At 39.1% G+C, this 12,069-nt stretch overlaps 1 protein-coding gene across 1 annotated transcript in view; it reads left to right on the top strand.

Moving 5' to 3' along the window:
- Positions 1-10,870, top strand: part of LOC101982556 (zinc finger protein 431-like) — a 26,925-nt gene extending 16,055 nt beyond the window's left edge. The window contains exons 2-5 of the mRNA XM_013354328.2: positions 3,373-3,499; positions 3,703-3,763; positions 4,738-4,812; positions 4,929-10,870. Of these exons, the coding sequence (XP_013209782.1) occupies positions 3,373-3,499; positions 3,703-3,763; positions 4,738-4,812; positions 4,929-5,814 (1,149 nt within the window). The 3' untranslated portion in view covers positions 5,815-10,870. The remainder of the gene's footprint in view (positions 1-3,372; positions 3,500-3,702; positions 3,764-4,737; positions 4,813-4,928) is intronic.
- Positions 10,871-12,069: the final 1,199 nt, after the last annotated feature.

The raw sequence follows: 12,069 nt of genomic DNA, 5'->3' as shown, positions 1-12,069 counted from the left end.
AGGTCTTGCCTATTAGGCATTTGGCAAGGCTGGCTCAAGGAGACAGGCTTCCTGCATAGATCACAAGCTATGCTTACCAGCCCAGGTCTTGTCTTGCCTGTCTGCCAATATCTGTGGAGCTGAAGAAGGTGTTTCTGAAGCATCACCCTGCTTGATCAATTTTATCCTTGGGAGTCAGTCATGGAGAGCCTTGCTGAGTCTTGCTGAGAAATGGGTCAACAAGGGCTGATGATGAAACCCAGAAAGATGAGGCCATGCTGCTGCCACTTCAGCACAGAAACAGCTTGCCATGGTCACACAGGTGAGCCCCTGGTGCCGGGAAACTGAGGCAGGCATCCACCTTCCCCTTTTAAGGACCTTCCCACAAACAGGTAGCCTTCAAACTCCTTAGCCTCAAAACCACTCTCTACATCCTACTTTGAGCCCAAAGGACTTCCAAATTCTTCCTGGAACCCAGCTGCTTTATAAAGTTTTCCATGGGTCCCATACCGCCTTCTTAGCCATCAGAAAATACTAGAGACTTTGAATATTTTTGCGATAGCCTGATATTGTTAAGCTCCTCAGTAAAACTAGAAATAGAAGGCATGCAAACTCATATACTGTTGTTTTGAGGCATTCACTATTTTCTATTTTTAAAAAATGGTTATGGTGGCTATTATCAGAATTGTGGAGATTGTTTGATGGTATAAATTGTTCCTGTTTCTACAGATTATGGTATTGATTTGTTGGTAAGAATCATGGTAATTGTAGTTAGAATGGCAAAAACCCACCAAACAACTGACAACAAATGCTGGAGGTGAGGAAGAAGGTAAATATTTGTAGTTAGTAGAATATAAGCTATATTTTACTATGCTGATGGTCAGCACACAAGGTTCACACTCTGAATTCCTTACTATGGTCTTAAGCCTATCTCCTCAAGGCTGTTCACCTGTTTGAAATATCTTAGCTGAAAGTCTCTAACAGAAGTCTCCTATTTGAGACTCTCTAGCTGCAAGGCAGATCAAGGTGGTGTCTCTGGATGTGTCTTGGTCTCTGCTTATATACTGTCCAGTGGGCATCTTGGGGTTCTAGGACGGTGTTTGGTTATCTTGAATTAGTGATGTCACTAGATTCTGGTTTTCAGCTGTAGCCTCAGGTACATGTCTAAGGGGATTGTTTTTATTGTGCTCATTGTAGGAAGGTTTCTGATTCATATATGTTTGCCCATGATTAATAAATAATGCACTAGAATGCCTTGGAAATGATGATGGTAGGGCTTTCCCTTAGGCAACTGAAAAAAAATGGAAAGAATAATACAAATTATTAGAAACAAGTTATTAAAAATCGGGATCTCAAAACACTTACCGGTTATTAAAGAAGTGCTTCACTTACCTACAGAGAAACCCTGTCTCGAAAAAACAAAGGAAAAAAAAAAGATGTACAACCTAAGAGAAAAGTTGTGAGTAATCCTTGTGCTCACATACAAATCCCTAATCTCTGAAGGACATGGCTATAAAACCTGTTTCGACTCTACAAAATAATTCTTTAATAATATAACTACATCATATATATAGTCTCTTTCCTGCTTCCAAGCCCTACCATGACTCCTCATTGTTTTCTAATTTGTGTCCTGTTTTTCTGTAACAAAAGTTACATGATAACAGTAGTTACTGTTTGACTGCAGGACTTCCCAGCAGTGAAGCAATGGGTTGGCTGCACTGGACATTGAGTGTGTAATGGAATGTGCACACAAGGACTCTGCCTTAGGAGAGGAACAGGAAGTACTTTGGGAGACTGGAAGAATTTCTACTAAAATAGAAACTTCTCACACTAGGGACCTGTCTGTCTGGGTGGAAGGCAGTAATCTGATCTCTGCTCACCCAGTAGGGGAGCTGCGGGGGTGGCCCTAGATAATATTCTCTGGGAAGGATGGCAATCAGGAGTACCAGTGCCAGAAGCCTGCAGATTCTTTCTAGGATTCTCTTTTGATTCTGCTTTAAGGAGTTGTGAGGGAGACTCATTCATGCCAGGATGAGTGTGAAGGCCAATGTCCTTAGTCCAGGAGAAGCACAGTCTGCTGAACTATCAAAGCTGTTAGGACTGGGGTGGACCAGGTTGTGAATTTTTTAATTATTTTTATATTTATTATTAGTATTATTATTATTTGGTCCATGTGGTGGCCTGGACAGTGGCTCTTGGACTCTGAAGTTCCCTGTGTGTGAACTTTCCTGGGAAGCAGGAGTTTCTTCAGGCCTGGCAATGGGAGACTGTGATGCTTGTTATGTCAGTTGTGTCCAGTGTGCCTAAGCAGGCATTTCTTTTGTTGTTTGATTGGAAGAGAGATTGGGAAATTGAAGGTCTGATTCCTAGAAATTCTGAAGGTTCTCTTCATCTTTCAGGTTTATCTTCTAAATATTACAAATAGTTTAAAAACTGGTAGAAAGCAGTTGTTGGGAATCTTCCTTTAGTGATAATACCCAATTACAACTCTTTTAACTTTCCACTACCAACCAACCTCCTTGAGTGATAACTCGGGGAACCCTAAAGAAGATTGGGTAAGGACTGTAGGAGTCAGAGGGGTCAAGGACAAATGTAAATATTTTGCCTGTCTACATGGATATGTACCGCATATGTGCCTGGTGAACCCAGTAGTCAGAACATGAACTCCAGAAACTCTGAACTTGGAGTTATGGATAGTTGTGAACCCTCCTATAAGTACTGGAAATTGAACCCATCTCCTCTACAAGATCAGAAAATGTTGTTCACTTCTGAGCCACCTATCCTGCCCTGTTTTTTTCTTTTTTCCTTTTTTTCATTATTTCTATTTACAATGCTTGCATTTTCATCTGTCCATCTCTAATGGTTTTAAACATTCATTCCCTTTTAGTAAAATCTTATTCATCTTACAATTTAAACTATGACAGTTCAGGTTTCTGGAAATGAGTGCAGAACTGAAATGAATGCATATCTCTTTGTAGGAACCTTTGGCTGTCTTGTCATTACATAGAACAGACAGGCCTCTAACTAATGAGACTCATCTGCCCTTGCCTCCTGAGTGGTAGGATTAAAGGCATGAGACAGTATATACCAAAACGAGTAAACATCTTTTTGTAGCTAGCAATTGTTCATTCAGTTTCTCTGATGCATACCTAATCTTGTTTTTTTTTTCCTTGTCTCTATATGTCTGTTAATAGTCATTTCTCTTGGAAGGGAAAATCCTTTTCAAAGGGCAAAGAAATGACATATCTGAACCTCCTTTTCAGTTTCTTTCTAGGAAAAAATCCTCTCTGTAATGGAATAAGTATGAAACACAATAATTATGCTATTGTCAAAGATATTGACATTGTGATCAGTATCACACTTTCTGTTGTACACATGTATGGGATATTTCAGAATGCAGTAACCTATGATGATGTGCACATCCACTTCTCTTGCGAAGAATGGGCTTTGCTGCAACCTTCCCAGAAAATTCTCTACAAAGATGTGATGCTGGAGACCTACAGTAACCTTACTGCTCTAGGTAAGACTGAATTTCCCTTCAACATTTAAAATAAGAGAGACAACTATGTCTTGGTTATTTATGCTCTTCTATAACTGAGTCTGAAAAAGCTGAAGAATGAGGTGAATAAATCAGGCATGATTCTTATGGTCACTGAATATAGTAACTTAAAGTTTGCATAATTTCCAGTAATATATCATGCATTTTCTGGTTCTAAATTTTAGGCTATAAATGGGAAGACCGTAATATTGAAGAACATTGTCAAAGATTTAGAAGACATGACAGGTAATTTTCATGTACAAGCTAAAACAGATGTCCTACAGAAGAATTTTAATGTGCCTTAGAAGTTTTAAAGAAAAGCAACTTCTAAATAAGCACACCTTTAAGTGTATTGATGATTATTAAACTCTGACAACACTATGTACCTAAACGTCAAGTATCTAATCTGTTTACAAGGCATTCTTCTAAGAAAGAAAACACTACTGGACTTGTCTGAAAAAAAAAAAAAAGAAAAAGAAAAAAAGAAGAAGAAAGGAAAGAAACAATGCATTAACAAATATCACCATTTTAATTATAGCTCCATGCGAGCTAGGCTATAGATCTATCAATCAATTTAGTTCCACACCATGGTGATATAGCAAAACACACACCTGGTCATAAGTACATGTTAAAGTCCTCTAATAAGCAAATAATCCCTAGTAAAGTTAGTGCTACTCATGTTCTTGTGGTGAGTTACCAAATTATTGTGAGTGTGGCAATTTATGAGAGTTAAGAGGGTTATTGTGGAGAAACTTTAATAGCATTTCTCCATGAGGAACAAAAAATTTAGCTGTCATGGTGCAATATGGAAACTTTAATTTGCTCTGTCTTTATTGGTATATTATATGTCACTCTTGAAACAAGCCATGTAAGCCTAAAGGGTAAGGGAAGAATAGCAATGTACTTCCCCCCTTGAACAATTAGAAGATATGCAATAGTCCCCACTTTGAGTAGACTTTATGAATGTGAAATAAGTTTACAATTATTTTTTTCAAACTTCATCTGAAATATATTAACTCATACCACAGAAAATTCTGAATACAAAAAGTGGGAATTCTTCTGTTTGTCCTGGTTCAGTTTGCAAATGTAGTGTGATTCACTGTTATGAATGTAATCAGTGTGTAACTCTGAGTTCTTCCAGTTCTCTTCAATTACGTGAAAAAACTCACATAAAAATGCTATAAATGTGAGCCATGTACTAAATGTTCTTAATATTACAGGTATCTTGAAGCACACAAAGGAGCCCACAATGAAGAGGAGCCCTATGAATGTAAACAACCTGGTAAAATCTTAAGGTCTGACTCTTCTTTACCATTGTACCAAACTGTCAAATTAAGTCATACAGATAGAAAAACATGCATCAACGTAATGAATGTTTTAAAGCATTTACGTATGTCAATTATCTTCACAGGCATAAAGGAAGTCATACTGAAGAGAAGCCCTATGCATGTAGTCAATGTGGTAAAACCTTTTCACAGCGGAGTTACCTCCACATTCATAAAAGAGTCCATACTGGAGAAAAGCCCTATGAATGTAAGGAATGTGGAAAAACGTTTTCACAACAGAGTCATCTCCACACTCATAAAAGAACCCATACTGGAGAGAAACCCTGTGAATGTAAACAGTGTGGTAAAACATTTGCAGATTACAGTCATCTTAAAAGACATGAAAGAATTCATACAGGAGTGAAACCCTATAAGTGTAATCAGTGTGGTAAAGCCTTTTCAAAACATGGTAGTCTCCAAATACATAGAAGAACTCACACTGGAGAGAAACCATATCAATGTAATCAATGTGGGAAAGCTTTTGCGGATTATAGTTATCTTAAAATACATGAAAGAATCCATACTGGAGAGAAACCCTATGAATGTAAGCAATGTGGGAAAGCCTTTTCACAACCTGCTCATCTCCAGATTCATAAAAGAACTCATACTGGAGAAAAACCCTATGAATGTAAACAATGTGGTAAAGCATTTTCAATTTGTAGTTCTCTTAAAATGCATGAAAGAACTCATACTGGAGAAAAGCCCTATAAATGTAATCAATGTGGGAAAGCATTTTCGTACCTCTGTAGTCTCCAAACACATAACAGAACTCATACAGGAGAGAAACCCTATGAATGTAATGAATGTGGGAAAGCCTTTGCAAAACATAGTGCTCTCCGAACACATAAAAGAACTCATACTGGAGAGAAACCTTATGAATGTAAGCAATGTGGGAAAACCTTTTCACAGCCTGCTCATCTCCAGATTCATCAAAGAACTCATACTAGGGGAAGACATCCACGGCCCATCTGATGCTACTTTGTTCAGGTGGGCACAAGCCACCCACAGGCCAACCTGGGTCTTCAAGACCTGGGGTGGCAGAAAGACATACAGGGCTCATCTGACCCCTCTCTGCTCAAGCAGACACAAGCCAGCCTGGTTCCTCAAATTGTACCATGGCAGGAAGATATGTCCGTGCCGATGTGATACCACTTGACTCAGGTGGGCACAAGCCACCAGCATGCCAACTTGAGTCCTTAAGACCTTGACTAGACAGAAGACATCCAGGGCCCATCTCATGCCACTCAATGCAGGTTGCATCAAGCCACCCACAGACCATTCTGTGTCCTCATGACCTGGGGTGGCAGGAAGACATTCAAGGGCCCACCTGGCACCACACAGTTGACTCCAATATGTTGAACAAATATATGGTAGAGAAAGAAGTGAATGGTTCATATGCTATGGAAACAAGGAAGAACAGAAGGTGGTAAGGTGTAGGCTGATGTTGGAGGCTTTCTTACCACTCAGGGCCATTATGATATCCAGTTTTGGGCTACTGCCAAGGGCCATCTCTGGGTCCCAGGAGAGTACCACAGCAAGGGTCTGTTGCCAGCAAATGGCACAAGAATGCCAAATATCTGTGGTGCCACTGGTGGCCATCTAGGTGTCTAAGAGCCATTCTGCCACCAGAGTCATGCTGATCTAGGTGGCCTACGCTGCCATATGGGGCCATTGTGTGTTCCAGTCCCAAGCTGCTGCTGAGGGCCATGTATGGGTCCATAGCACTACAACAGCCAGGATCTGAGCTGACATCTGTTGTTCCTGTTGCAGCTGAAGGATGTGTGATTTCCTGCTGTCTGGTTTGCCACCTGAAACCATATTGGTACCCATGGGCCATGCTGCATCTGGACTATAATGTTTTATATATTTAAAGCTATAAATGTTATATACTGATCTCTGGTGAAATCTGGGCCTGGGCTACAGCTGGGGGCCAAGTCTGGTTCTGTGGATCTGGTTGCCAGGAAGACCATGTGAATTCCTGGGGTCTGGGTTGCCACCTGGAGCCATGTTGTTTGAGAACTTCATTGTTGCCACAACCATTCTGGCCTGTGTGGCCTGTGCTGCCACTAGAAAACATGGTGACATATGGACCCAGGTTGCTGCCAAGGACTATATCTGGCTTCATGATCCTACTGTAGCCTCAGTCCGTGTTGAAGCCCGTAACCCATGAAGCCATGAAGGTCCAGGTAGATTTGCAGGGTCAGATCAGCCACCTAAGTTCATGTTGAAGCTGGGGCCATGCAGATCTGAGCAGCTCATGCTGTTACCCAATGCCAGGTGATATCTGGGCCAGAGCTGAAGCTAAGGACCTTGTCTGGGTTTGCAGCCCTATTGCAGCAACAGTCTGTGTTGATGTCCGAGGTTCCTGTTACCATGGAAGACCATATGAATGCCAAAGATCTGTTATGTTAGGATCTCAGTGCCAAGTACCAATCTGAGTGGCACTGCCACCTAGAACAATAGTGACATCCAGACCTGGCTGCTACTGCGGACCATATGTGGGTTTGTGGTACCCCAGCTGGAGTCTGTTAAAGTCCCAGGCCTATGTTGCCACCAACAACTTGGAAACCTGGGGATAAAGCCAAAATCTGTGACTCTGGTGTCTGGTCGCCATGCCACGACCAGAGCCATACTTGCTTGAGTGGCCTCTGCTTCAGCCCAGAGCCAGGATGTCATTTAGGCTCAAGCCCCTGCTGGGGGCAATATCTGTGGTCCTGCTGCAGCACGGCTCTGTGTTGTTTGTCCCATGTCATCTCAAGGGATGATAGGAACTGTGTCATGAAATCAGAGGGCCATGCTGAGCCTTCCCTACACTTGGCTTGCCCCAGGAATAGCTGATCCTGTCTCTCATTGGACATTACAAGAGAACTACCCCTATACCTGCACTCTGGGGAGATGGCCCCACCCCTCACCATTGGTGAAAGAGGATTTACCCTGATAACTTGGCCATAAGGGAGCTGGTTCCACCCACCCCTTGCCTAAGGGAGGAAGCCCCAGTTGCCTGAACTGACCAGTTCAACTACTACTCAGACACAGCTGGGTCTGGAGTTGGCCCACTCTAACACCTACCCTATTGAGGACCTACTGGAACTCATGAAGGGACTGGTCCTGTGGAGCAATACCTCAGGATCTCCATGACTTGGGATAACTGTAGGATTTCCAAGAGGAGTTTTGGTGAAGATTCAATGATGATGATATACCAGAACCCAGAGGCCTTGAACAAAACCAATGACCCATTGCAATGAATATTTGCAAGTAAACCTGATTGGACAAAAGGGTATGCTTTGAAACACCAAGGCTCCAAACACCACCAAGACAAATGAGGTGTTGGAAAGGTGGAAAAAAATGAAGGAGCAAAGAGGTATTTTTGTTTTGTTGTTTTTTGCTTACCTGTTTTGTTTTGGTTTGATTATTTAATTTTCTTTTGGTGGGAGGATTGTGCAGGGATAAGGTGAAGCTACAACTGGACTGGAACGTGAGCAGAATTGGGGATGTATGATGAGAAATTCCCAAGGATTCAATAAAGAAATTGTTAAGTTTAAAAAAAGATCTCATATTGGAGAAACCCTATAAATGTAAGCAATGTAATAAAAACCTTTGCATGTCACAATTATCCTCAAAGTCATGAAAGAATTCATAATGGAGAGTAACCCTATGTAAGTAAGCAGTGTTGTGATTACCCATTACCTTAGTCTTTGACCCTAAAAGAATTTATCTAAAATTAAATCTTACAGTGTGTTAATAGTTAAAGCCTTTGTATATCACAGTAGAATTTGAGGATTTTAAAAACCTCATACTGAAGGAGAATCCATGAATATAAGAGATTTGTTAAAGTCTTTAACCAACAAATTTACATTTTATTACAAAAAATATTTTTCTGGAGAAAAATAAATTTTATTTGTCTGAATTTCATGGACTGTGAATTTGGACAAAGGTAAATTTTGAATATCACACTTTTCAATTACATGAAATAACTCATCCAAGTATAAAACTATGAATGTATGGTAATGCCTTTTCTATTGCTGTGATGAAACGCAACATCTAAGGAAACTTATAAAATGTTAGTTTGGCACATGGTTCTAGTGGGATACAAGATTATCATGAGAGACAACTTGTGCCAACCATGACAGCGAAAGCAGGAAGCTAAGAACTCATATTTTTAACCTGAAGCGTGGAGCAGAAAGTTCAACTGATGGGAGGATTTAAAAATCTCAAATTCTACCACCAGTGAAATATTTCCTCTACAGACTGGCATTCTCTAAACATTCCAAGTGATACCAACAACTGAGAAGTATTCTCTGATTTTAAAGCCTACATGCTTGCTTTCTATCAGATGAACCAAGTAATAATAATAAAAAAAACTCTTTATGTAAACATTTCGACGCCTCAACATCTGGGTTACAGGAATGAATGTTTACATAGAAAAATAGTTATGAATGAAAATGTTTTTAACAACTTGTTCTAATTTTTATTATATGATGTCAGTGTGTCTTTGGGTACATCCATGTGCTTGATGGTTCCCAAGAAGATTAGTGTTAAGTATGGAGCATAGCCCCAGCCCCTCCCTGACATCCATCCCAGCCCCCCTGGCCTGAAAGTTGCATTGGTCTGGACTCCAAGTCCCAGCATATGCCACTCCCACCGGGTATTTAAGTGGGCTCCCAGAGGAGGAACACGTGGTTCTGGGTTTGCATGTGCTCCCTGCTTTCCTGTCTCCCCGCCATGCGCTCGGCCACCCAAAAGCGTCATACTTGAGAAAATGATAGGCATTTTAATTTGGTTTGATCTTACCCAATTAGACTTCTTTGCGCTAGTGGAGCCACCCCTCTTATTAACAGTTAGACCCTGTGATCTTTCTACATTTCTAGCAGGAAATATATAGGAAGTTGTCAAAAAAAAATCACCTGATTCCTGGGCACAAACTTGTCTTAACTACTCGGTTGTCTCTAACCCTATAAATATTTTAAACCTTTATATATAGTCTTGACATTAGGAAAGAGGGAAGAACTCATACATGAGACTAGCCCTATTCATGTATAATATTCAGTATAATAATGACTTTAAGCATCACAGTTATCTCTAATTTCAAGAAGAAAAAATTATTGTATTCTTTAAGCAAATACATTACCATATTCACTCAAGTCTGATGGTGGAAATCACAGTGTTGCTTGTATTTTGCATTTGTAATTGGTATTGAAGTGTTCTGTATATGAGGCAAATCCATTTATAGAAGTTTATTTGGTAGTTCATATATTACTTCTCTGATTTCTGTTTTTCTTTTGTGCTTTCAGTTGGTGATAATTTTATTCTGCTGAAATGTATAGAATGGGGTGCCCATCATCTAAGTGGCTCATTGTTTATTTAAATATCAGACAGTATGTGATCATACATTTGAAATAACTGTCTGAAAAGGTGGTGGGTTTTTACTATTCTTTTTTTATGTTTTCACAAATTTCCTTTAGATGTTGTTTGTGTTCCAGCCAGGCCTGGGCATCACTAAATAGTCAAGGCTGCATTTGAACTCATGATTTTCATGTGTCAGCCTCCTGAGTACAAATTCAAGGATACACTCCCAATGTCTACAGTTTTGTCAATACATTTTAAAAATGTTAATGTTAAAATGCTTAATAGAAGAGGATATAAGAACCATTGAATATATTATCTGTGTACCCTAAACAGCATTTTCATATAGCATTGTGATATAATAATGTAAAATAATCAGCAACCAATTGTACATTGTATAACAGTTTGGTGTACTATGGATATGGATATATATATATATAGACATTCCTCCTTATTTATGATTCAGTTTTTATGTGGCATTCCATCTTGAAGTTTTGCCTTCTAAGGGAATTATCTAGAAATTCTAGATCATCTAAGGGCAATGAGATTTCTTTTTTAAAAAAAGATTACCATTGTGTATGTGTGTGTGTAATATGTTTATGGGTTTCCATGCCATGACAGATGTGTTGCAACTGGAAGAAAATCTCGTGGGGATTTTTTTTTTTTGGCCCTTTTATATGGCAATTGCGGTGATTTGAAAGAAAATGGTCCCCTTAGGTAGTACAAGCTTAAAGCTACACAGGGAAACTCTTATCATTTTTTAAAAATATTTATTTATTTATTATGTATACAATGTTCTGTCTGTGTGTATGCCTGCAGGCCAGAAGAGGGCACCAGACCTCATTACAGATGGTTGTGAGCCACCATGTGGTTGCTGGGAATTGAACTCAGGACCTTTGGAAGAGCAGGCAATGCTCTTAACTGCTGAGCCATCTCTCCAGCCCCTGAAACTCTGTCTTAAAAACCAAAAAAAAAAAAAAGGGATAGCTTTGGTAATACAAGTTAGAATAGAAAATGAACTAGGTACAACCTTTTGGACTTATCACAGTAGGATAGATATGAAGTATTTTCTCTGAATTTGTTAATTGCTAATGGACTATAAATTTTTGATGTATTTGTTGCCTTATACAGTTGTGCTTATTGTATATAGTTTTTCTTATATTAGTTATAACCCTTTTTATTTTAGACAAAAAGGAGGACTTTGTGATATCTTATTTGTACTCTACAAATAAAGCTTGCCTGAATCTCAGGGCAGAGCTAGCTACTAGTTAGCTGTAGAGGTCTGGAGGTCTGTACAGAAAGACAGGAAGCGATGTGACTGGGTGGAGAGATGAGTATAATCAGGAGGAGATAGGAACTCACTCTCTTTTCAACTGAGGAGTTAGCAAGATAAGAGTTGGCTGTGGCTGTTTCCTCTCTTTCTCAGATCTCTCAGCATTGGCCCCAATATCTAGCTCTGGGTTTTTATTATCAATACTAATTAGAACTTGTGCAACAGAAGTGTCTTGTGAGTTTATCTTTCTGAGTCTGGTAATAAGGAAAACTATCTAGACCTAGTAGTAGCATGAGGAAAATGAGTCATGTGGCCTAAACTTTATACATGAGGAAAACTAAAAAGTTAGCTGAGACCTTGATTTAAAAAAAAAAAAGGTTTTTTTTTTTAAATCAACCTATTTTAAATCTACCTATTTACAAAGATTATATTGTAAAAAAAACTTTTTATGTTTTATAGCCTTAAAAATACTAAATATATCCAAAAGTTATTTTTAGCATATATAATATTTATATTTAGTATTTAATTATTTTAGCATTTATATGTAGTATTTAATATATATTGAGTATTTTGTAATTTAAATGTAAAATTTTAAAATTTCTTCTTAAAAA

This window comes from Microtus ochrogaster, unplaced genomic scaffold (genome assembly GCF_000317375.1).
Source record: "Microtus ochrogaster isolate Prairie Vole_2 unplaced genomic scaffold, MicOch1.0 UNK40, whole genome shotgun sequence".
Taxonomy (NCBI): Eukaryota; Metazoa; Chordata; class Mammalia; order Rodentia; family Cricetidae; genus Microtus; species Microtus ochrogaster.
This window is presented reverse-complemented; position numbering and strand designations above follow the sequence as displayed.